Source organism: Rhyacophila brunnea, unplaced genomic scaffold (genome assembly GCF_057557595.1).
Source record: "Rhyacophila brunnea isolate RB1 unplaced genomic scaffold, BYU_Rbru_1.0 scaffold_20, whole genome shotgun sequence".
NCBI lineage: Eukaryota > Metazoa > Arthropoda > Insecta > Trichoptera > Rhyacophilidae > Rhyacophila > Rhyacophila brunnea.
In genome coordinates this window covers 2,629,746-2,657,173 of record NW_028232860.1, presented here as the reverse complement: position 1 = coordinate 2,657,173, position 27,428 = coordinate 2,629,746, and the positions used below count along the sequence as shown (strand labels likewise).

At 33.3% G+C, this 27,428-nt stretch overlaps 1 protein-coding gene across 1 annotated transcript in view; it reads right to left on the bottom strand.

Moving 5' to 3' along the window:
- The window catches only part of LOC147071077 (uncharacterized), a 200,171-nt gene that overhangs the window by 122,994 nt on the left and 49,749 nt on the right, over nucleotides 1-27,428 (bottom strand). The window contains exons 2-3 of the mRNA XM_085948525.1: nucleotides 7,851-7,898; nucleotides 1,980-2,053 (exon numbers count right to left, since the gene is read on the bottom strand). Coding sequence (XP_085804651.1) covers nucleotides 1,980-2,053; nucleotides 7,851-7,898 — 122 coding nt within the window. The remainder of the gene's footprint in view (nucleotides 1-1,979; nucleotides 2,054-7,850; nucleotides 7,899-27,428) is intronic.

Sequence of the window (27,428 nt, the reverse complement as noted above, 5' to 3'; positions counted from 1 at the left end):
ATTTATAAATTAAGGTAAATTAATATAAAGGTACGAAAAACCTATATTTATATTGAATGATTTTTACTCGATGTTGAATAATTATTGTGTTACATATGATCGGATTTCTTGATAATCTAAAATTAAATAGGACACTTATAGCTTAGTGGTCAATGCTTATTGGCGTGAATCTCACAGGGTGCAGGTTCGAATCCTGCTGGGTGTCGTTTCTTATTTTCTAGTGTTAATAATATTTTTCCGAAGTGTTCCAAAATTATTTCAAATTTAAAAGGTTGGGCCAATTTTGGTGGCCCACATACCTTTCTTCCCACTACCTCCAAATATCCCTTATTATTGTCACAAGACCAGGCAACCAGCAATTACAGGTCATCAGTCGACCGTAAATGAATAACATTTAGTTAGCTCGAGTTACATCCAGAAAGCGGAATCAAACAGGTTTGTTACGGTTAAGCCGTCGTTAACTGATTCGATTATACAGACTGATTCAGAAGATGTTCGTGGACCACGGCCGGGTCAGCTTGATAATTATAGTGTGACCGTTGCCCAAGCGATACTTCTGAATACCGGGCAAGCCGTGATACCGGTTCTTATCATTCATACAAACACAAGTGAAACCGTGAAAGTGAAATTTCGAACCGTCCGTTTACCAGTGCATGGGTGCGTCAACACCAAAGCGGTTCCAGCGCGCGTCAACCCCTCAATATAAAAGGACAGTGTCTGGCATCCTGTTTAAACCCCCTCCCCCCTAGATCCGTAATCCACCATCACCTTCAAATTACAGTCCTCTGCTAAAAGTGCCATCAGAATGTACGTAATATTCTTCATATTATATTATTATGTTGTGAATACGAAGTGATGAAAACATTTTATAAATATAAAGTACAGTCGAGCTCGGTTATTACGATCAGGGATATAGCGAGATCTCGGATGTAACGAGGAAACATTCGTTGACATTATCCATACATTTATTTACTTTTATAACGAGCTCCTTATCAGATGTACCGAGCTAAAATATCATTAAAAATTTTCTTAAAACTGTTAATGTGTGGTCGTTTAAAAACATTTCGACCCTAAGCAATAAATTCCGACGGAGAGGATGCCGCCGGGATCGGATTATGTTTATGACAGTAGCTAAGTATCTAAGTATCTACCTAATTGGTGTTTTCGCCAACAAGAATGAAAAAGTATCCACGCATATGGTTGAAAAAAAAATCCAAGGTTTGTGATGTAAGTAGGTACCTACGAGCATTCACTGCAATAAATAACTTCTTTTGTAGTTTATGAATGCCATGTTTGTTTCGGGGAAAAATTATAATTGTGTATTTTTGTTTAAATTGCGACTTTTTGTGTTATGTGACCGCTCATTTAAAAATATTTGAGTCGCTTAGAATCATAACTCATATATTCCAAAAATCAAGTTTTGAGATAATCGCTAAAAACCAACAGAGCACTATTTTTTGTAATTAGATGAACAGTATTGAACTCCCTAGAATATTAATGAGTGAGAGAGTCGAATAACTTTTTTTTTTTTTTAAATATATATACCTAATACTCCTAACCTTGCAGACATACAGCATACTATGAGAAATAGAGCTCCCCGATTGGTTAGGAAGGCGTTGGTGACAAAACTCTATTCTTTGAAATATACGACATATTACACCAACAATGAACTTTGTCAACGATTTTCACATGGTTTAAATTGACTTTTAATACTTTAATACGGTATATAGATTAATTCATTTAGAATCACTTGGCATATTTAACTAAAAAACGACAAAATTGCAATATGTGAGTTATGATTCTAAGCGACTCATTTATTCTCTGGTATGTAACGTGAATGACGAGAAACGCTAATAATGAGCAAATTCAGTCGGTCCCATCTTCCTCGTAATAACCAAGTTCGACTATAATCTTACTAAGTAGAATTTGAATATTATTAAAGTATATAATATTATTATGTAAATAGTTGAGATACAAACCTTAAACCAGGCCATTGTAGAGTCGTCGTACAGTACAACCCACTCCTCAGACCACGTCCCCCATAACAGTCTCCCTGGAAGAGAAGAAACAATCAATCAATCAAGCGCGAATAATGGTTGCGTCAAACGTGAATAATAAAAACATGCCTGAATCAAACGCGTGAATCAATGCCACCGTAGAAATAATGTATACAGTAGAAAATGTAACGGCTTGTCGAGCCGGAGATTGAAAATGGTTTTTGGAAACGTCCGCCCTTCTCCAATATAGGTTGGAATATTTTTGATTCTTGGTAAATGATCGATTCGTGGAATCGATTCGGTGCGAGCAATATAAAACTGAAAACAATAGCTGTATCAATCAGTGATGAATAGTTATTTTTCGAAAAAGATGCGATCAGAAAAAAGTATTACACACTTATGACTATCAGTTATACGTGTAGGAACGTCGGAGTCGCCAATGTGGGGTTCGATGTGAGTTATCAATGTGGGAGTCGTCGACGTGGCGTAGGTCATGGTGTTGAGGATGTGATGAAGAAGTCGAAGATGGATGTAGGAGCGAGTTTTATTTGCAGAGTAACGGTCGGGACAATAGTATGTTACAGTAGTTATGTTACTTTCTTTTTTTTTATTTTGTTAACTGTCAATTCATGGTGGAACTGCATTGTATTATTGTTTTGATTTAATAAAACGCATTTTTTGTAGTACTTATTCCACTTTTAATCAATAAATTAGGACCGGTTTCGTCCGCCTCAAAATGTCCCTCTGAGGCGGACAAAAAAACCGATCCTAATTTATTGATTAAAAGTGGAATAAGTACTACAAAAAAAATGCGTTTTATTAAATTAAAACAACAATAGTTATATTTCAATGCTTATGATTAGGGCCCGGATTTATATGCTGGTGCATGTTTTGTTAGGGTGTATGCAGAGCTATGAGAGTTGCACAGAAAACCGTTTTGAAAGACGCAGAATCCAAAAATAAAATTTTATTGTGCATATAAATGCATATTTGAGACGTTAGAGCATATTCGAGACATTAGTGCATATTTCATAAATAAATGCATATTTTAGAGGTTTTGAATTTATAATTTTTTTTTTAAATTATTTTATCGAAATATAACTAAGTTGGGAAGGTAGATAGTTTCGATGCACTTGCATTTTTAATGCCATCTCCGAACTGTGGATTTATCAGAAAAAGTGAAGTCAACTCGGGCACTTTTATTTAAAGTTTGCCCAATCACCTCTGTGGACGTTGAGAGGTCGTTTTCCGCATATAAACAAAATACTGACAGATACGTATGCGGAAAAATTTAATGCCAGGGCATAATATTGAAAAAAAAAAATATTTTTTTTCCGGCAAAAGACAAAATACTATTTAGGAATAGTTAAGTGTATCATTTTTGTTTTTTAGGTTATGTTTGGCTTACATTGCATTTACTATTCAATTATTTGTACTTGTGAAAAAACTATTTTGAAAAATTGTCATTGATGAACTTTATATTCATTGTTTTTTTGTTCTGCTATCGTATTATGTTGAAAAATTATTAACTAGATATTCGATTTTTTGTCAGTAATATTGGGTAAAGTGGATATTTTATTATATTATTCATGTAAATTTTTAACTGCATATTTTTTCGGTTTTAGTGTATATTTCATTGATTTTAAGTGCATATGTGCATGCATATAATCATATTTTTTGTTTCATATAAATCCGCTCTCTACTTATCACTATCAGTAGTTATACGTGTAGGAACATCGGTGGTGCCAATGTGGGGTTCAATGTGAGTTATCAATGTAGAATTCGTCGACGTGGCGTAGGTCATGGTGTTGAGGATGGCGATGAAGAAGTCAAAGATGGATGTAGGAGCGAGTTTTATTTGCAGAGCAACGTTCGGTACAATAGTATGTTACAGTAGTTATGTTACAATACTTATGATAATGTTCCGAGGTCCAAATCTTGGTACAATGAGATGTTGTGCGAAGCGAGACTGAGATAGTAACTGGCTAGAAACGTATATTCGAATGACATTTCTGATGAATTATTATTCGCTATTTATACAGTCAAAATAATATCTTTTTTATTGAAATCATCGTGTCAGATATTATCTGGCGTTTGCGTCAATGGATGACTGACTAAGAGAAAAAGAGATATGCAGAATTTATTATTGAGGTCAGCTCCTTACCGAGCTTGCTACTGGTAATGCCAATTGGGAGGGCGATATTTATGTTCAACGAAATTGCATCGGGTGTTGATATATTCCACCTACACGAGGATGAGTATAGGTGGAAGTTGTTTTATAAATTCTTAAAATAGGGTATGCTTAACTCATCCGGTGTACTTTCTTGTACCTATCTAATTTATATTTTTTGTATGTACACCTTTCTACTGTTTAATAACTTACTATATTATGTCTATTGTGATCTATCTATTTTTGATGTAATACTCTTTTATATTTCTTTCTTTCTAAATGTCATATTGTGAACGTCTTAAACTTATAATTTGTAATGTCCACGATATGTAGAAATAAATAAATAAATTGAAAAAATAAAAAATAATTTGACACTATGAAAAATAGATAATTAATTTGTAATTCTATCTCTATCTCTATATATATAAAAATCTCGTGTCACGATGTTTGTGGTCGAACTCCTCCGAAATGGCTTTACCGATTTTTATGAATTTTTTTATGTATATTTGTTAGGTATGAGAATAGGTCAACAAGTATATTTTATACCGCTAGGTGATTAGGGTATCTCTATCCAGAAAATTTTTTCTTTTATTTTTTTGAAAATTTCTTTTCGTATTTTCGCGTTCCGGTTCGTAGTTAACACACGCAGAGCAAATGACCGACAACGCCAACAAGTACATCGAACATTTACATCCGCTTCGTTCCTTCGTCTCGCATTCGAGTACGAGCCAGATATTGAATATTCCGCTCATCCGAAAGTACTGATTGGTGCTATGGACAAAGAATGTCCCCATTGTCATGCGCTCAAATTCAAACATGAGTCAGCCGGGATGTGTTGCGCATCAGGAAAAGTGCAACTACCAGAAATTGAGATACCACCAGAACCATTGAACGGCTTGCTCATCGGCATGGTTCAAGATTCAAACCTGTTCCTGAAGTCCATTCGCACATTCAATTCATGCTTCCAAAAGACTTCGTTCGGAGCAACAGAAATAGTTCACAATACTGCGGCAAATGGTCAACAATTCCATTACACGTTCAAAATCAAAGGTCAAGTATACCACAAAGTAGGCTCATTGCTGCCAATGCCAAACGAACCACATACATTTTTACAAATCTACTTAATGGGCGGTGAGGACATCAATCATGTGGATGCACGTTGCGGCTACAATAGCCTCAATTTGCCTAATGCCTGGCGCACGGCAAACTGGACGCCCTGTTGAATGAGCATAATGAATTATTGAAATTCTTCAAAGCACACATGCACGAATTGCAAAGTGACAATCACGCTATTGTCATCAATCCTGATAAAACACAAGCTGGAGAGCACGTGCTTTGATTCAATGCGCCTGTTGTTGACGACATTGCTGGAATCATAGTTGGCGACCGCACATCGACGCGAGAAATCGTGATTCGAAGAAGAAACAATAATTTGGAGTTCATCGCTGACACACACCGTTCATACGACGCTCTCCAATATCCGCTAATTTTCTGGAAGGGACAAGACGGATATTGCATAAACATTAAACAACGAGATCCTGTCACAGGTAATTCATTCATTATGAACATCAATACTCATTTTGAATTGAGAAAATGAATGGTTGATGTTTTTTTGTTTTTATCGGCGGTCATCGTCTACAGCGCTCTATTCCTCTTTCTGTCATATATCCCATCCCCACACACTTACGATACATTCGTTATTTTTTATTTAACAACCAAAATATTCACTAGAAATAATTTATATGGCAGAACAACGTTTGCCGGGTCAGCTAGTATCTCTATATAAGTGTGGTAATAATTGTTAAGGACAGAAAATAATATGAAATTACTAATATGTACGTATCCAGATTTCTGAATGAATTGTTATGGAACGGCTGGATCATTTTCATATAAACAACTTTTATATATATTTAGACAAGTTAGCAAGACTTGTTAACAGTCTGATTTTTTTGTATTTGAACCTGTTATAGAAAATTAAAAGTGGCGAATTCATACAAATTCTGAGCTTTGCGAATCATTTAAGCCCGATATGATCAATATCTTGAGGACGCGAAGACTCATATGTTCTGGTTACGTTGTTATATATGCTGAATCTACAACTCTCCATAAACTGTAGGAAGGAACCCTTGGGTGGTTACATATAATTTGTACATATGCAGTTCATCGTGGGACACTTATTCGTGCGCCACAGTACGTGAAACATGAGTTCGTATAACATTTTATCAAATGACGAGTTCTTCGTTGAACATTTCACCGTGGAATACATTTGTACGTATCTTACAAAATGCGGCGATAGTTTGCAAATAGTACTGCTCCAATTATATTAACCCTAACCTAACCTAACCTAGTAAAGACATCTCATAAAATTCGCCACATGTTGTAGCATGCGTACAAATATACTCCACGGTGAAATGTTCAACGAAGAACTTGTCATTTGATTAAATGTTACACGAACTCATGTTTCACGTACTGCGGCGCACGAATAAGTGTCTTGCGGTGAACTGTTTACGTACAAATTTCCGGATACACCCTTGGGCTGCCCCCGGAGATTGGGCGATAACATTAAGAGGTACGCAAAATAGCTGAGTGTAACCGACTGAAGAGAGAGAGCCCAGGATAGAGATTCTTGAAGGACGGTTGTACAGTCGAACACTTAGTTTATTTTATAGGTTATTTATTAGCGCGGCTAACCGTTATGTCAATTTTGGCAACTCTCGTTAAACTGACAAGACTTGTCAGTCGGTCAGGTAAATACAATATATCCCATCTTTTTCATGCGCACGGTGTGAGAAAAGATGGTCCTCCGCCTGTACCTAGATCGTGGCCCCCACATCCCGAAGCGGGACCCACGTTAGGATCTTTAGCGGGCTCCCTACTTATCGCTCAGGTTAAAGGCAATGTGACGATCTACAGTTGCATATTCCAAATGGTGTTGTTCCACTTTTATGTTGATATGCACAATTATGGACATGTCAAATATCGACAATAATCAAAAATTGTATGGCAAAATCACATATTATTAAATGTTAGTATGCTTATTTTTTACTATTAGTGCATATTTGTGATGTGTGTTTATCTCACTTGGCTGGTTGATCTCTCACGTCGGGCCCCCCGTAAGCCCAGCCCCCAGGCTAGAGGCCTGTCAGCCCCCACCCCCTTGTGGGAGCCATGACCTAAATACTTGAGTCCATAAACATCAGTGGAGATTAATCATAACTCGCCTTTCAATATGTAGAAGACTCTTTAATTATTTTAGTTTTACTAATTTTACTTCTACTTAGTAGAAGATCTTTAAATGTGTTGCAGTGTATAAAACCTTTCCAAATGGTCGCGGAACACCTATTCAGGTTCAACGGAACATAGTTTGGGAAACCCTGGTTTACACAATAATTATAATGAAGAAGTAAGATGTTATATTACAATATAGTTGAATTTGCTGTATGCGATGAAAATAGTATCTATAAGAAGTAAAGTAAAAAGCATTAATGCCTGCATTATACTTAATCATTTGTACTACTCATCGAATTTTTGCATTTGATCAATACATTAATTGAAATAACAACATTCACTTTTTTATCCAGCCACGGGATCGAACCCGTAACTTACGACTTCATATAATACGGCCACTCTACCAACTCGGCTACAGTAGGTTATAAATTAATAAAATAATTATAAATACTTACTTTTATATCGCAGCATGTATCCACCTTTGATTTGAGCCCCCCCTTGTTCTGCTTGAAAAAAAGAAAAAAACGTATTAGAACATTTATATTCAAATTTAAAAAAAAACATAAATATCAATGTTATTAAAATGTTATAAAATTGTGTATCTATAAACAAAATAACTACATTATTACGAGGCTAACGTCCAGCTAAGTTTATATGTGGAATAATATGTATATGGACAATCAATGTACACAGTAAAGTTATTAATAATTGTCCTCGCAAATTGGTATCAATACTAACAGGTTAGTTATGTAGCTTGCTAAAACCAATGCTACCCTGAACTTTGATATTTATTTAATTTAGTTCAAATAACATTAATAATATCTACACCTATTGGTTGGACCAATTATGGTGGTCCTATATTTATCTATATTTCCCTCCTACCTCAATTCCTAAGTATTGTGGCAAGACCAGGCGCAACGCAGTAACATGTCAGTAGTCGACCGATTATTAATATAAAAAACGTCAGTCATTCATCGACCGCGCGCTTGTAAATATTTATCACCTAAACCACATTTGAACATCAAGTGCCAAGCACCAGGTGACGCAACAAACAATACTGCGCGAGTGATATTGTAACCAGACCACGGAGCAAGATCATCAACATTCACCAGCATAAAAAGTCAGTGCCTGGAATCCTAAGATAACCCCCCCCCCCAGCATCCTCATCCACCATCACAATCATGCCATCAAAATCAATTAATGAAAAGCACAACCAGCTATATTAATAATAGCGTCTTGAATTCTGGATGGTGAATCCACGATTCCTCCAATAACTATCCCATCATTCTTCACAGTCACGATTTCAAGTTTTCACAAATTACACACGCGCGTTATCCGTACCTTAATTAATCCAGTGAATTTTCTTTTATAATATGTACCCTACTTGAATTAGGTAATCTATTTTCCAGGTAATAATTGTCGCTTTTACGGTGCACATTAGCAACTAGAGCAGTCTCACAATCGTAATTGATTGAATTTCGTTGAAATAGTCATAATATAAGCTGTCAAACTGTGCGTTGTATACAATGTCCCATATAGTGTTTCTACCTAAGAGTTTGTAATATAAATTGGAGTCTTAAGCGCGAACCGAATCGAGGTGCATGTCGCGGACTATCACGTGACGTCACAGTAAGCTGCCGCTACGGAAAAAAATGTAATGTCACTGTTATTGGTGTTTAAAATGTTATCAGACTGATGCTCCCATCCCGTAGCACATTTTGAACCTTTAAACAAAAGGCAAAATCTGCCGAAATCACTAAAACAACAATGAGGTCACCTCACGTTGAACTGCACTGCATCGACACCTGCATGACGTTTTGAACGTTTTTATCAAATTCCACATGCCTACACTTTTCGAATGTCATGTCAAAATCACCTTTTTTTGTTTTTAGCGGTTGGCACTGTGTATTTTCGATAAGAATTTTGTCTATTATCTATGGTCCGCAGATTGGGTTCTGTTCAAAATATTATGACACATTCGGAGCTCATTATCGGACATTCCTAGAGAATATGGTTTGCAACCTGTAGTGCTTCGCCACATGGATATGTTGATCTGGTGACAACTCCAAGCTCAAAGAGTTTGGCAATGAATCCAACGTGACCAATTAAGAACTAATCAGTATTATAGTGGTCAGTAGTCAAACCGGTTAGCAAACTCAAATAGCCATTGTATATTAAATTTAGAAAGAACAATAATATGTGTGCTAGTCCTTAGCGAAGGCATCTCAGTTTCGCTGCCAGATCTTCCACACCGCGTCCAACGTAGGGATTGCAATACCGGTATTCCAGTCTTTATCAATACCGAAATACCGGTTTTACAAATCCAAAATACCGGAATTTTCGATAGTAAGAAAGCACACTCGTTCACGTTTTTGAAAATGAATTATAAGTTATTTGCTGCTAAAATTCAAATATATTGAGTGAATCCAACAGAGGTAAAAAAAATAATAAAACAATTTTCATCAAATATATTTATATAAGTAATTGTCGCGATGAAATATCATAATATTATTTCGAAATATAAAACATCCATGACAAATGATGACTGTAAAAGCGTTGAATTTAAGAAGCCTTTCCTGCAGCCGGGACTTATTTGCACTTCACGAACTTTTGAGGGTTTTAGTTAAAATTATCAATATATTCAAATTATTCGTAAAAAGTCACTAGTTCTACAATTATGATCAATACATATTTTTAAATGTCAACATAATAAATGTAAGTATGTAGGTTTTTGCTAGAAAATAATATTCTAAAAAGATTTGAATAGCTATCTATATTTATTGATAATCACTTTCTTCTGTTTTTTTAATGTTTAAGAAATACCGGTATTCAATAAGAAATACCGAAAAACCGATATTGACATTTTCATTCTGTATTGCAATCCCTAATCCAACCTCATTTGTGTATTGTCCACTTCGCCATTTATACTTTTCAGAATCGAGACTTTAGAGAGGCGGGGCGATTTGAACGTCACCAACTGCCTTCTCACTTTAGAGAAGCATCGTGACAGCGCCAGATCAAGTATCTAAGTATTAAACGTTACTTTTATTTTCCTTTATGAAAGTTGGAGAACATTTTTGGGAATAAGCTAAGTACAAACTATACAGGGTAAAAAATATTTTAAAAATATAATCCCCATGTGCTATGCTACTTCGATGGTTTATAAATAGATACTTTCCCTTGAGAAGATAATAATATATCCATATGCCATATCTATATCTTAACTTTTAATAAAAAAGTGTTTCTTGACCTCTTATACATCAAAGTTTTTGCTTCTTAGGCCCAAAGTGTCGATGATGAAGACAGCTTTTGTAAAAAGCTCCAGACATATGATTGACGGCATTATTTCACGTCTGCGCGAGCTTTTAGTTTTTGCCCCAAAAACCTTAAAAGTCTAGAATCTAGATCGCTTTAGTTTACTGATATAGGTCATATATTATGATATATTATAAGTATAATATTCAAGAAATGTGAAGGAACGTGAGACGTAAATCACTGTTTTTTTTTGCTTTTCAATCGTCTCGTAGATTATAATATTATGTACCATGGTATAAGCACAGTACCTGTCGATATTACCTACAATCTTGCTAGTGGGAATATATTATTTTCAACCAATTAATCTATTATGTGTACTTATCTAGAAATATATTATGTCATTAGTGTTTTGCAATTCCTTTTTCCTAGTACCATCTTTTCGATAGGGGTTGAAATAATTGCTAGCCTTTAACCGTCTTCAAAATCCTCTCAATATCACCCGTATTCATGATGTCCAGCGTATTCTGTATTGAAAGATAAATACTATGACATTAATAATAGTGTACCCCAACTGCAAAGTAAATATTTAAAAGAAAAATACACTAATAATGTATCTTCTTTTTACTAAAATGTTCTTATTCTAGAGTTATTGCCCACAAAACTCCCTAGGTACCCTTGTAAAGGCTCAGAATGCTATTGCCTACAGTGATTATAATTTTTCTTTCATTTAATTATGTTAACTGTTATTTATTCATGGTGGAAATGCATTGTATTAACAATTTTAATTAAAATATTTTTTGTGTTAGTTCCACTTTTTACAACGTTTTTATTAGCTCGTATTCTTATTTCTCCGGTGGTTGTTCGTCCGGTACAAATATTGCAATCGATTTTTAACTAACTTCCCGACTAGCTAGACATTTTTTGAAACTTTTAGAATATCCATCAGAACATGATGCCAATGCATTCTTTTAAGACTTTTAGCCATCTACCTTTAAGCAGAATTGAAAACATTTTCAGTTAATTTTATTTTGTATGGAAAGTTATTTCAGAATAATTACGAGATAAAAAGAACTTTTTATATACAACGTTTTAAAATTTTCTGTCGAATCATATAAACTTTACTTTGTACTTGATAGAAATACTGAATAAATACAGAATACTGAAATGTCATTTTAACATTTCATATTGATTTCCATAGAAATGCACGTATATATTAATAATTTAGTTGCTAGGACCCCAGACCCCTAGCAACCAATAATAGTGTTTTACTTTTTACGGATTTCTTCCGTAATAACTTTTCATACAAAACAGAATTAAGTGAAAATGAATTCAATTCTACTTAAAGATGGCTAAAAGTATTCAAAGAATGCATTGGCATTATGTTCTGATATATTCTAAAATTTTAAAATGTCTAGCTTGTCGGGAAGTTAGTGAAAAATCGATTGCAAGATTTGTACTGGATAAATAGAGGATTAGTTAATTCTGTTTTGTATGAAAAGTTACTTCGATACCATTATTGGTTGCTACGGGGTCCTAGAAGTATATAAAAAAACGTTGTATATAAAAAGCTCTTTTTATCTTGTAATTATTATTTATTAAATACTTGTACCAGGTTGAAAATGTTCCCCTGACGTGGACGCAATCGGTACAAGAAATGCGTTTCTATTAAAATTATTATTAATAATAATTTTTGTATTTCACTGGTCTTTAACATGATGATGAATTTAACTTCCTAAACTTTGATAATTTTCGTGGGTCACTTTCGATATAAAAAAAATTTGCTCAGATTTCTACTGATATCGATAGTCCCGTTTTGATTTTTAAAAAAGATGGCGGCAGTTCACGTCCTCGAAAAAGCACTTTATTTCTACATGTAATCTGAGCAAATAATCCCCCCCCCCATTAAAGTAATGTCAATTTTTTTCATATTATATGTTATCTGGGAAGAACTAACCCGAATCTTCTGCATCCTCTTCCATCCATTCTTTGTACTTTAATAATGTATGTTTTGTTGTGAAAACAAAACAATAGAGCGATAGTATTGGTCAGTATTTCCTCAATCATAGCTAGATCAGTAGGGTCTGTCATGATTGGTAATTGCGACAATATATTATCTTGTAATATGTAGGTACTCCATTTAAGTATATAAATTGGAAAGATAAAGTAGGAATCCTCACTTAACTTATTGAGTCCATCACGAGACGCACTACTATTGTCGGCATAGTCAACGTCATTCCATTCGAATCAAGTATCTCATTTCATTAATATAATCAATCTATGGATCACATCGATATCACCAGTACATCATTACCCGCGATTATAATCTCACGTTATTGTCCGTATTATTGTATTCAGTGTATTCTTGTAACTATTAATAAACTCTGCTCCAAACATTCACGTAACAACGACTGAGTGATCTCATCTATGAGTATCATCTACTCCCAAAAATCTTTGACTGAAAGAACTCATTTAGTGCTCGTTTGGAGTCGTTGGCCTTTAGACATAATTAACGTGTTATTTAAATGTGGTAATTAAAAGGTTAGCAGTGATTGTGTTAAAGACATTTTCCAGGTGATTTGACTTCACAATATATTAAACTACCAACCCATATGTTCTTATTGCGAATAATTCAAAATAATTACACGATTTGAAATAATATAATAAGGTTATTATACGGTTCTTATTTATTAATTTTAATATTACTCTCTTAATAGTATAATACTTAATAATAATATAATGAAATATTTGCAAAATTATTACAAAACCAGAAATAACGTAAAGATCCCTATAACATGTTGACACAAGAGTGATCTCTTGTTAGGGAGGAAGGCGACACTTTAGGATCGCCATATTGTGACGTCACTCCACGTGTCATAAGTCCAGTTGGCCTCCATCAACACGGACGCCCTCTAATGATGTGACGAGTGCTGTGGTGAAAGTGTACGTAGCGCCAACAAGTTCTCAAACAACTACAACACTATTAACAAGCGGTTCGCTATTTTTTATTAATAATTATTAATATATAGTTAAAAATATGTAATTGTAAAATGCTACCTGTTTTGCTCCTACTATATGAAGGGCGTCAACACTCGCAGAAGTAACTTTCAGAAAAGTTATTGTTGATTATATTGATGTTGTTACTAAAAGTAATGTTGGTGTGTTATAATACTGTACTGGTTCAGTTAGAAATATAAAGTTATAAATTTCCAGGTGACGCCAAGGTCAAAAAAGACCAAAGAAAGAATTGGAGAAATACAAATCGGAAAGTCTGTTTACAGTTAAAAAACTTTTGGCATAACATTTTTTGAATCAGAATACTATTTATAATTTTGCTATCAAGTTTCCTATAAAAATACCGCAGTGGCGGAGGGTGTATGTAGGCTGTTAAGAATCGACATAAATAATCCACATTAAACATTGTCAGTCATACATGTCTGTTTTGATTGCACTAAGACTACAATTATTTACAGATGGAGTTGGTTAATTAAACAAAAAAAAAAACAATTAAACCATGACTAAACCAAAATATAATATATAATGTTTGAGGCTTTCACGGTTGTTTTTTATCGTAGTATATTCTTGGGTTTTCACCGTGTCTCCTTCTTCCTTCTTTACTTTAAAAAACGTCATGGCTTCCGGCACTATCAGCAAAATCTAATATTCGAGCCGGTATCCCCGGTAGTAATGATTGACATATTACTCTGAGCAACGTTTGCTCTTAGATAATCGGATTCCTTTTGACATTCTTAGAGCAACGTTTACATTCACACACCTACACTACATTTCATCATAAAACATATCTCTTGATAATGGCCTCTGCAACGAGCCCGAAACTTCAATTAAAGAAGGAAGAAGGAGACACTGTGAAAACCCAAGAATATACTACGACAAAACATAATAGTTTGTGTAAGCTTAGGGTGTTCCGACAAAATTGTGCACACTTTTTCATTCATACTTAGTTGTTTTCGTTGACTTAAGAATACATATTATTACACGTCATGTTTTGGGTGAGTTTTTAAAAATTCATTAAGCCCTGCTTAACCAAACCAACAAACTAAACAAACACGTATAACTGGTAAAGTTTAGTATGGACTATTTATGTCAGATCTTAACATCCAGCCTTCACCACTGGCCACCAAATACCGTAATAAGTCTTACAAACCTTATGCTGTAAAAATAAGTAATTATTGTTAAATTTAATATTAACAACAATAATTAAAGTTAAATATATTGGTAAGGGTCGAGATACTTTTCCTTGACCACGTATTAAAAAATCAGCAAACTTTTATCAATAATATAGCTAGCTAAACAGGTGCCTTTCCGCGGTTGGATTTTAGGTATATAGATATTCACCTGTATACACATACTTAATCATTAACTCAAAATACCTAAACTGACGACATATCAACTTTTGGCAGAACCCCACAATATTTAGGATAAGAAAATAAGGAAATAATAAATACATCAACATCTTTCCTATGATCATTCTATCACCTTAATTCTTTGACCTTTACGTGACACGTGGAGCCTTTATGAACCAAGAAACAATACAAACAAGAGCCTCATATTTAGTGAACCAATAAGAGAAGGTGATGCAGGAAGACCACCACTTTGGTGACTCCATGTTTTCTTGGGAGTGATAAATTGGAGAAAGTGTGATGAGTTTTTTTGAGGTGACTAAAAACTCACCCCGGGCTGTAACGTCAGAAAAATTCCTACCAACAGAAAATCTTCATTTATCTAAATTTGCAGTGAGTTCGTGTAGTCATTCAATCAGCACGTGCGAGCCGGTGCAAATCTCCACAAGGACAACACTTACTATCTACCCTTATAGTAGCCACTCATGAAAAGGTTAACCCCTGTCGTTGAGAGGGGATGAAAATAATTTGACGTACGAATAATATCTGACACTAAGATAGTTAACATAACCTACTTATTTTTATGCATCCTTTTCCTTTTTTAAAATGATAACGGTTAATACAGTGTTGCCAGCTGTCATTCAGAAAAAGATATCACAGAGTAAAAAAAATATGTTAGATGCCAGAAAAAATTCAAGATTTTCTCAAATATAAAAAATAAGTAGTATTTCATAAATAAAGAAGAAAAAGGCGAACGGTTTTTGTATTTTAAATCAAAGTATGTATTACTTTCAATGTTGTAACTTGAACTTGCTAATAATTTTTAATTACCTATTTTTTTATTCAACGAATAATTCACAAGATTTAAGAATGTATGTAATGTTTAATGTGTGTACGTATATTACCCACGGTGGCCGCGTGGCTTAAGCATTGGACTATCACGCCGTGGGTCTCAGGTTCGAATCCTATGTCTGGCAAGTACACATATTGTTTTTCAATTTGTGTGTGAGTCAGGGTATGGACCTAATAGGATGAGCAAGTGGCTGACATCCATTTCTCGTAAAAAACAAAATCTGTTAATACAAACCTCTACTCTGTGGAGGCCCATATGATCCTATTAGGATCGGACATGGTCGGAAAAAAAATGTTGAATAATTGATACGATTAAACATTAATGCGAACATGACATTTTATAGCCAAATAACCTAACCTAACCCAACATTTATTTAACATACAAAATTTTGAAAGCACTTCTGAGAAAATACATTATAACCAATATAGAAAAGATCTTTTTGAAAAAAGTAAGATACCCCGTAAGAATCATACCTGCATTACTCAGGTTTCGCGCCCACACACATAGACCACTATGCTAAAGGGACCATACTTAATTACGACAAATTTTAGCTAATAAATGGCTCTTATGATATACTCTCTGAAGCGCTTTCTAAATTGAGCTACCATTGGCTATCGGCTTTTGTATTTTCACTTTTATACTTGGGCACCTGCTCCTGAGACAATCCCAGGCGTAAACTGATGCTTTACGTCCAAACGTGATACGCTCGATAAAAACCGAGTGTGGTGCGAGGCGAGTTGCTTTAGGCGTTTAGGGGTCCTTTTTTTTAATGTACATATACTTACATAAGTTCTAACAATCTGGAGAGAGTGATAGGTACTTTAATAGACATTTAATTTATATCGTAAATAAATTACGTGACTTTAAATTCGTGTTAATTACCAGTCAGCAAAAGTAAACTCGATGAAAACTCATAGTCATGATTTTGTTATCATCTGTAATACGTATAAGTTAATGTTTTCGAACAAATTGTAGTCGAACTATTGTTACTGCTCCAAATCCTTAAGGCTATACCTCAGTTGAGGCACGGTCTAAAAAGATCATGGCTAGGCGATGCGCGGATTGCGGGTCGCGGGTGAAAATGACGCATGCCAAACGAAATATAATTTGTCATATAAATCTAACATGCGTCCATTTAATGTTCTGTTTATTGTTATATTAGTAACAATAATAATATATTCATTGACATGTTTTCTATTTCAAGTAAATGGGTAACGTTTTTAGTCATCTATACACGATTTTAGAATTAATAACCCCGTCGCCATCACGAGACAAATTGACGTGTTCCCAGCTCAACATTCTCTCTCCGAATGCCAGCGAGTCAAAAATTTCGTCGCGCCTATAGTTGAAAATTATTTGCCGTTTCACTGATGTATCGTCTTAAATGTCTGGAGTATCTAAATACAAAATAATTAAAATACTTGAGCGTTATCGAGGTTAATTGACATAATCATGATCGTCAGCACAGAGGATAACGTCTAAAAGATGGAGAATAAACAATACAAAGCCAATTTCACAATATCTGATATTATTTGTGTCCGGAAATTTGTAGGTATGCAGTTCGCCGTATCACACATCACCGTAAAATGTATCGGAAATATAATATGGTCGTATATAAAAGACCATCCAACCTCTTTGGATCGTTTAGTACTGAGATAAAATTCATGTCTAAATAAAACACGGTTCTTGTCGGTTTACAGGAAACAAATTTTTAAAATAGCCGATATACTGGATTATTTGTTAGGTTAGTTTAGATTAGGTTAGGTTAGGATCTAATAAAATTGGAACATTATTGTCTGCAATACTCCATGAACAACGCGTATTATTTTTATCTGGGTGCTATAGAGATGATCGTATAGTATACGGCAGTGGCGAAGGGTGACTTTTGGAAACAGGTAGGCTGTGGAGAAAGCACACTTGTTAGATGTATTTACGGGAAATAAGAAGATAATCCGACATAACTACTGATGAATAGGTAGGTACATAAAAACCGATGAAATTTCAAAAGCTCACTGTATAAAATAAGCAATTAATTTGAATTATGTATTTTCTTAAAAATAAACGCAAGATACGCTCAAAATATATTGAAAATATCCGTTGTTGTGAATCTGTTCCATAACAATTTATAATTAAACCCGTAAACTAGACATTTTAAAATTCGTCTATATTTAAAACACAGACTAAGATACAATATCAGATTTCAACTTACATAATTGGCTGAATAAATTGTCTTAGTCTATAAATAAACTAACTGACAAATAAAAATCACGAGATAAATTATTTATTATTTTTAACAACAATCAATATTTATATATGATTGAATCCCTAGAAATTATTTTTTTAAATTATCTTATAAATTATTTTGAATAAATGTGCACTTACGTAATATGTAAGCGTAAGCGGTCCTTAAATAGCTTACCAATTTATATGGGCCGCCGCAGACGTCTTGAAATTATGAGAAACACACTTCATATAAAAAAAGTTCTCGATTCACGCGAACGTAATCCATACAATATGTAAAGCGAAACGAGATGTCGCTTATTTTTTTAAACCTTCGAGACATGCCATAAATGGTGCTTATTGAAATAGTGGAAAAGATCGTAAAATTATTATGACAATTATACGATAGATGTCGTTGGGCATATTGAATATATTATTATGCGATTATATTATTTTTAATATGTCAATATAAAATTAAAAAATATTTTTCTTAAGAAGGTAGGCTTTAAATAATCGCCTAGTATGGTGTCTTCGCCACTGGTATACGGACATTTCTTCCCAATACCTAAGAAAGCTCACCTGCGAAATGTGCTATGGTGAAATGTAATATATACGTACAATTTAGATGTAACCGATAGTATTACCTATCCCTACCTGGAATTTTGTTGAATTTAATATGCATGACAATCGTTCTGATGTGGAGAAAATTTTAGCAACGTGGTATTTCCTGGAATTTTATTTTCACAGGAAAATGGCGTTAAGCTGTAAATATTTTTTTTAACAAGTTAATCAAGTTAGTCGCTTGTCAATGAAACAGCTCTGCGAGAATGAAAATAAAATCCATCGCGATTTTTTTTGAACAGACAGAATAAATATTTAGACAGATATATTTTCACGTTGTAATAATCCTAAACCAATTTTAAAATACGCTCTGTTGAGAAGGTAATGATTTCGATTTATGTTTGAATGAAATTTCGTAATTTTAATAATATTGATAAATGTCTGATAAGGGGCCGTCCATATATAACGTCACGGTTTAGGAAGGATGGGTTCTGATATAATGTAATTAACTTAGTAGATTTTTTGGTTTCTACCGTGTGTCTTTCTTTTTTCTTCACTCGACGTTTCGGGCTCATTACAGAGGTCATAATCAAGAGATGATATCATGATGAGATGATATCATCTCTTGATAATGGCCTCTGCAACGAGCCCGAAACGTCGAGTGAAGAAGGAAGAAAGACACACGGTGGAAACCCAAAAATCTACTACGATAAAGAACAACCGTGAAAGCCTCAAACATTATATAATGTAATTACTTTTAGAGGGGGGTTTGGGAAAATGTAATGTCACAAACTAAACAAAAAAATGTAAAAGTATCTGAAAACACATTTTTATTGCGGATCGGGAATTTAAGGATAAATATTTAAAAAATATATTTTTTAACGTTTGTTTAGTGGGCGGTTAAAAATAGCCAAAATCGTGTCGCGTCATATATGGATGACACCTAAAGATGATAGATACTGGCGCCAAAAGTAGAATGAAAATGCTGAAAAATGATATGTCTACGCTGCAACCAATTTACTGCAATCAAAATATTAACAAAATGGCTTAAATGCATATGGAATAGAACAATTTAGCGACAAAAATAATTACACAATTATTTTGGCCAATTTACTAAATACTGACTAAGTTGTAAATATTATTCCACAGTATGACTGCAGTTAACTGCAAGATTAGATTATGATAACACATCATTAAAATAAGTCTTTGTAACAAACATAAACATTGTTTTATTGTTTGAAATCACATTCGTTATAAATGATTTTCTGTCATCTATCTGTATTGGGATGTGATGTGATGCTATTAGTTTCAGTCGGTAATCTCCATTTTTATTTTTTGATATTTTTCTTTAATCTGATTCTGTATGTATTTTTCCATTGTATTCATAAAATATCAAATTTAGCGCGTTTGTTAATTCAATAGAATTTAACGGGAGATTGATGGCAAAATCTTTTAGACCTATTTATTTTTAATTCTTTTATTAATTTGAATCACGTTAAGGACAGTTTTTTTCGCTATTTGCTATATGTTTTATGTTTTCAAAAAGAAAATATTCTATTTGCAGTTTTAATAATGTGCTTAATGTTTTTTAACGATTATTTAAAAATGTAGGAATATGGAAGTCACCTAGTTTGAAATCAACTCCTCCTATTTTTTTGTCCTTTTTTATTACACGTATTTTTATAGCCGCGGGGCTTAAGCGTCGGCCTATAACGCCGTGGGTCCCAAGTTTGAATCCTGGGTCTGATAAGTACACATGTCATATTGTTTTTCAATTTGCGTATGAGTCTGAGTATGGACCCAATTAATAGTTTCTCGTAAACATCCATTTCTCGTAAAAACAACATCTGTTAATTACAAACCTCTACTCTGTGGAGGCCCATATGATCTTATTAGAATCGGACATGGTCGAAAAAAAAAGTGCAATTTTGACACTGTGAGCAGTTTTACTTATTTATATCGAATACTCGCAATTCACTTCACAACATAGCTCCTTGTTATCAAATTGAATAAATGGTAGGTACTAAAATTACTTACCTAAATCTTGGGTAAACTTACCAAATTCAACAATGATAATATAGGTGCTCCACTTCCAAAGCACGCACTAGCTGCTCACCACAACCGTACTTAATGATTTTTTTTTGGAAATTATTCCCTTTTGTTTCCTAAACGAGGACGCATTAAGCGCAAGGAAAACCTTCTTTTCCTTTGTACTTTTATTCCAAAGTGCTAAGGCCAGTGGCTGACGAGAATCGAGAGCAGCGAATACATTTTTTAAATAAATGAAATGGATTAAAAAAATCATTTTTGTATCATATTATTATGTAAAGATGATATTTTTTTAGCACATTGTGACATTACAAATTATAAGTTTAAAACGTTCACAACATGACATAAAACATTATTATAAAGAAGAAAAAACTGTAATAAAAGCGATAAAAATGGAAATATAAAAAAAAACACAATATAAACATACAAAAGCAGTGACAATACAACAATTATAGATCTATAGAACTTCAAAGAAGTACACCGAGTTTGATACGAAGACCCTATTTAAAAAAATTATAAAATAGCATCCACGTAAAGTCACACTCACGCAAGTGGAATATATTAACACCTGAAGCAATTTAGTTGAAAATAGTTATCGCCCTCCCAATTGGCATTACCAGTGGCAGGTTGGTTCTGCACCTTAGGAGAATAAACAACTGATGCTCTCTATTTTTAAGATAGTTATCAGGGACATACAGGTCAACACTGCCCAGAATGGCAGAGTTCTCATTTATACCTTGTATAAGTCGAAAAAAATACGTAACTAAATAATTTAGATCTCTTGCCATCTTAGACCAAAGCATCATCCTGGACATTCCTTAAACGTTGTAGATAGTCTATTTACATATTTTTGAAGCCTTATTACCCTTTATATTTATTTTAAACAATAATTTTATGACTGTATAAAGTATTTTTATTACATAAAATAGTATTCTTTTAAACCTCTCGCTCTAATGTTTTAGAATATAGTCATATTTCAGTACATAAATTGTGCAGTGGTGTTAAGATTTTTAACATTTATTAATTTTTAAACGCATTTATAAAACCATCAGTATAATTATTATCGACAATATTATTATATTTACGATAATAAATTATATTGATAATCTCTGTGATCCCAAATTTGACAAGAATTAGGCATTTTATTATTCAAAAAATGGGCAAGATTAACATATTTGAAGATAATTCTAAAGATACTCTTTATAAACTATGTTTTTGACCATTCAAGTGTGATAAACATCCTACGAATAATGATTGCTTTATAATAATTATTGACGTAAGAATACGGTAGTGTTTTTTTGAAATACGCCATTTCTTTTGGCATTCCTCTGTGGTTTAGCTACAACATACGACCGTAGCCATAAATTGACAAACTATAATTGAAATAGGGAGTAAAATGATGTTAACGCGCGTGTTTGAACATGTACCGTTAAAAAAATGGTTAGGCATGCTCAAACTTGTACTTGATATGAAGTAAACAAAAAACAAACAAAAAAATATAGAATACTGAAATGTCATATTGATTTCCATAGTAACGCACATATATTATATATTAATAATTTAGTTGCTCCCCTAACAACCAATAATGGTTCGAAATAACTTTTTATACAAAACAGAATTAACTGAAAATGAATTCAATTCTACATAAAGATGGCTAAAAGTATTTAAAAAATGCATTGGCATCGTGTTCTGATATATTCTAAAAGTTTCAAATGTCTAGCTAGTAAGGAAGTTAGTTAAAAATCGATTGCAAGATCTGTACTGGACAAAGAACCACCGGACAAATAAGTATACGAGCTAGAAAAACGTTGTAAAATGTGCTGCTTTTAAGATGATGATAATATTGTCATACATTTTGTAAGCAGGTTGTATATTTTTAGAGAAAGGTACGCTACTGGGTGCACAGGAAGAGTGTTTTTTCACCGTTTGTTGATTTCTCTACCGAAGAAAGTAATTTAAATTCTACTTGGTAGCCAGAATGTATCAATCACAGGGTGTTTAGATGGCTGGCGTCCCGGTACGCGTCTCGAATACGAACGTCTTCAACTAAATCTGTAATTCAACATCGCTATTTTTGCTCCATATTGTTCTATTCTCCATTCTACATACATACATTTTGTAATAGAAATCTTTCACAGACAAACAAATAATAATACTTTAAAACGTTCTATAAAAGCTCATTTTTGCTCTTTAGGGTAAGTTTACCTTCTTTGTTATATATTGCGAGTGTTATTAAGGTACATAATTTTAAAAAACCTCCTAAAAAGATAGGTAGTAAACACATATTATATTATGATATTCATAGTACCCATGGGACATTGCTTTTGAAGGCATTATTTAGGTGGCTAAAAGCACTACTCCAGCTTTCTTCTGGGAATAATTTAAAATATACACCAATATACAATTTTATCCCAGAGAGCTATTTGCTTTTTAACTTTTCATAAATAAAATTGAAGTATTATTCTGTGATTTAAAAATATTTTCAAATAGATTTTTTTTTTAAATTTTGTCTGTCATTCCGTAAATTTCACACCTTACAAAATAAATTATTGATGAAATTCCATATTAGTGCTGTACGTTAGTCGCTGGTATTTAATCCAGGGCGCTCCGGGCTCGATGCCAGGTGAGGTCACAAGTCACAATATATCTATGTGATTTTTTCAAAGCCTGGGTAACTCCATTACCTACCTATCAAGTTAAGGGTCACAATAGATAATATAACAAACAAACTATTAATAGTTGAAGTGTTAAAAACCCCCTTATTTTATTAATAATAATACACTCGATAAGCATATTATATTAATACATCCTCAAAGCTTTATAATAGATCATTAGTACTTATAAACAATACAAATATTACACTCAAGAGGCGTAGAATCGTCAATTCTAGGAACAATGGTAACGTATTGGAAATGAATGAAGTTAACTAATGAAATATTAATTATGACATCAGTCTTTAAAAGTTATTAGTTTTTTTTACCAACACTTCAACTATCAATAATTTTTTTGTTATATTTTCTATTTTGACCCTTGACTTGATATGTAGGTAATGAAGTTTTTACCTATTTTATTGTATTGATTTATTATATAAGTTAGGGTTAAGAGTGTTCGTTGGTTGTCAGTGTGTGTTTGCCTTTGGTGAGTATACACATCGCCTGAAGATACAGAAAGGCGAAACCCGGGTCGCACAAAACGACTCAAATGGAATAGTACAAAGCTTAAATCCATTAGAATTTTAATTAAAATTCCATCAAGTACATGCCTTCGGTCGACAGTATTAATTCAATATAATATTCCTTTATACTCAATGTGACGTAGGGAAGCCAAATGGTTGGACACCCATGCTTTACTTTCAGTATACATTTATAGATTGTGTGATGTAAAGGGTAATAAATACGTTTTCCAAACTCTCGTCTGCCAACATTTGTGGTCTACTAATTATTTTACCGTGAACTACACAATTAATGTTTGCCATCTCAAATTTCAAGTATTATTCAGCACAGAGACTAGCGTTTTAATGTAACAATGAGTACATCTTGGAATAATCTTTAGTTAAGTAATTTATTTCGGTGTTTAGATAATAATTGCTTGCGTGCTACATTTTCATCGAATTGAAATTCTCGCAACACTGCCTTAATAATGCGGTGCGAGAAAGCTTTAGGGGTTGCAGACGATTATTAAAGTTATTGTTTTTTTTAATACCGGTTTTATAGTACTCTAGAGTTCTCAGACGTCTCAATTTTTGCAGGACGTCTCGTTTTTTAAGCAAAAATAGACTGTCCCGCTTTCAATTCATGATTATTTAAAAAATATAAATAAGAAGTTTAGGTTAAGACATTCAAGTAATTCCCGGAAGAAGAGACTAAAAATATTTGCAAGACCTTTTTATTTATTTTAAATATATCAACATCTAATTTCTATACCGAACGGGTATTTTTTCAGATGAATTTAAAATGATGAGATGTAAGAAATAAATATTCTATTTGGGCAATAAAATTGGAATTACTTGTTCAAATCAACATGATATTATACTAATGTGCTGATTTTTACCAATACATATAGAAGCAGAATGAAGCTCTTCCAAAAGTATAATCTTTCTTAAAAACTGTCTTAAAAATAATTCTTAAAATAGGGTCTGCTTAACTCATCCGGTGTACTTCCTTGTACCTATCTAATTTATATTTTTTGTATTTACACATTTCGTGAGTGGAGAACTACAAGGTTCTAAGTGTTTGTCCTTGGCGAAACAAAAGTAACAATGCGCGAGCCTAATACTATAAGGTTCTAAGTGTTCGTCCTTGAGAAAACAAACACAACAATGAAGTACTATTCTTAGCTGCCTCATTGTTACTTTTGTTTCGCCAAGGACAAACACTTATAACCTTGTAGTTCTCCACTTGCGAATGAGGCAGCTAAGAATAGTACTCTATTGTTGGGTTTATTTTCTCAAGGACGAACACTTAGAACCTTGTAGTATTAGGCTCACGATTTCTACTGTTTCATAACTTACTATCTATCTCTATAATACTGATCTATCTCTTTTTTATGTAATACTGTTTTATATTTCTAAGTTTCTAAATGTCATGTTGTGAACGTCTTAAACTTATAATTTGTAATGTCCACAATATTTTAAAAATTAATAAATTGAATTGAATTGAATCTTTAGCTAAGTAGTAACAAATGGTGAGTGTCGGGGAAAACTATGGTTTAGTATTATTTTGATAGTTTAAGAGTTGTTTGTGTTGTGTCATTTTATGATTGATATTATAGAAATAAAAATTATAAATATTGAACTTTACGTTTTTTAGATTGTCCCGTTTTTTGCTTTTAATATTTCAGATGGCAAAAATCACGATTTAGTCAAATAATTAACTGGCTATCATTATGAACGCTGGTAGCCACATAGATTCTGATGTCGCAATCAACTTTTGGGAAACAGTCTCCTTTCTTATGCAACAAAGTTGGAAACGCGCGGCATAAAATGTCGCTTATGTACGATTCAAAAATCGGCGCTACACCTTTATGACTATATTGGTATCGAGACGAGTTACAGTATGCATTGTGCCTTATTAGTAATTTATACTTGTAATATCTCTATTATATAAAAAGAAAACCATCATTTACATACAATGCGTATTATATAACATAATGTCTGTGTAACCATTCTATGTAAACACAAATATTAATAGGTACTTTAGAGGGTTACATGGAAGTTGTACGTATGCAGTTCATCGTGGTACACTTATTCGTGTGCCGCGGTACGTGAAACATGAGTTCGTATAAAATTTTATCAAATGACGAGTTCTTCGTTGAACACTTCACCGTAAATACATTAATTGTACGTATCTTACAAAATTTGGCGATAGTTTGCAAATAGCACTGTTCCAATTAGATTAACCCTAACTTAACCTAACCTAGTAAAGACATCTCATAAAATTCACCTCATGTTGTAGCATACGTACAAATATACTCCACGGTAAAATGTTCAACGAAGAACTCGTCATTTGATTAAATGTTACACGAACTCATGTTTCACGTACTGTTTACGTACAAATTTCCGAATACGAGTTTAAAGACTCATCTCACTCATAAGCAATACGTAGTAGGTACATACATCGTTAATGAACATACATAATTCTGAAAAAAACTAAAAATATAGCGAATAGAAAAAATCTTTTTTGAAAAAAGTAAGACACCCGGCAGGAATCGGACCCGCGTCTCTTGGGTATCGCACCCTGTACATTACTACTATGTTACGACTGCCATGCTTATTTGCGACACATTTTAACTATGGCCTTTTTAATACCTGCTCATAAGCGCTCTCCGAATTGACTTAAGGTAGGCGATCGGTTTTTGTATTCTAAATTAAAGTATTTATTATGTACTTTAATTACTAACCAACGTCACGGATCACTCCAATATTTTCTGTTATAACATACTTGAACTTGTTAATAATTTTGATTATTGGCTATATTTTCTCATGAGTGTTTTCAGAATTATGTATGTTCAATAATTAGAATGGCACATTTTTAAATCTTGTGAATTATTCGTTGAATAAAATAAATGGTTAATTAATACATAATATGTCTACTAAACTACAGTCTCATTTACAAAATCATATAACCGGTAAAAAGTTTACCGGTTAACCGAAAGCGAAGGCCCTTGTTGAAACTTTTCAAATGAAATGCGGACAATGAGTGTGCCTGGAGGCAGTACAATTGCTCTTGTGTCGTGAATTTTTCTCGCCGAATGATAAAGCATATTTTGCGAAATTATAAATAAAATTAAAAAAAAATGCTCCTCGAGATTTTATAAATTCGGCAAAACGATGCGTCTTCTCTTTTTGCCTGGATGTAACATTGAGCGGGAAATTTTCAATTAAATTAGTCAATAAAAATCAAATAAGAATGGTTTATTGTACTTTGATTTTTCATTAGATTTGTAAGCGAATAAAAGTTTTTTTGTTTTATTTACAAATACGCGGTATTTTACCAATTCTCTACAATACACGATATAGTACAAAGTATGTGATCATTATTATAAATAGTGTCTTATAGTGGCGAAGGGTAGAGGTAGGCTGTTAAGATCTGTCATAAATAGTACACACCAAACTTTGTCAGTCACACTTTTTTTTGTTGTTGTTGAAATAAGACTACAATAATTTACAGATGCTGTTGGTTAGTTTTTAAGACTCAATTAAACCCTGCAACACCAAGCCATAATAGATAATAATCAAA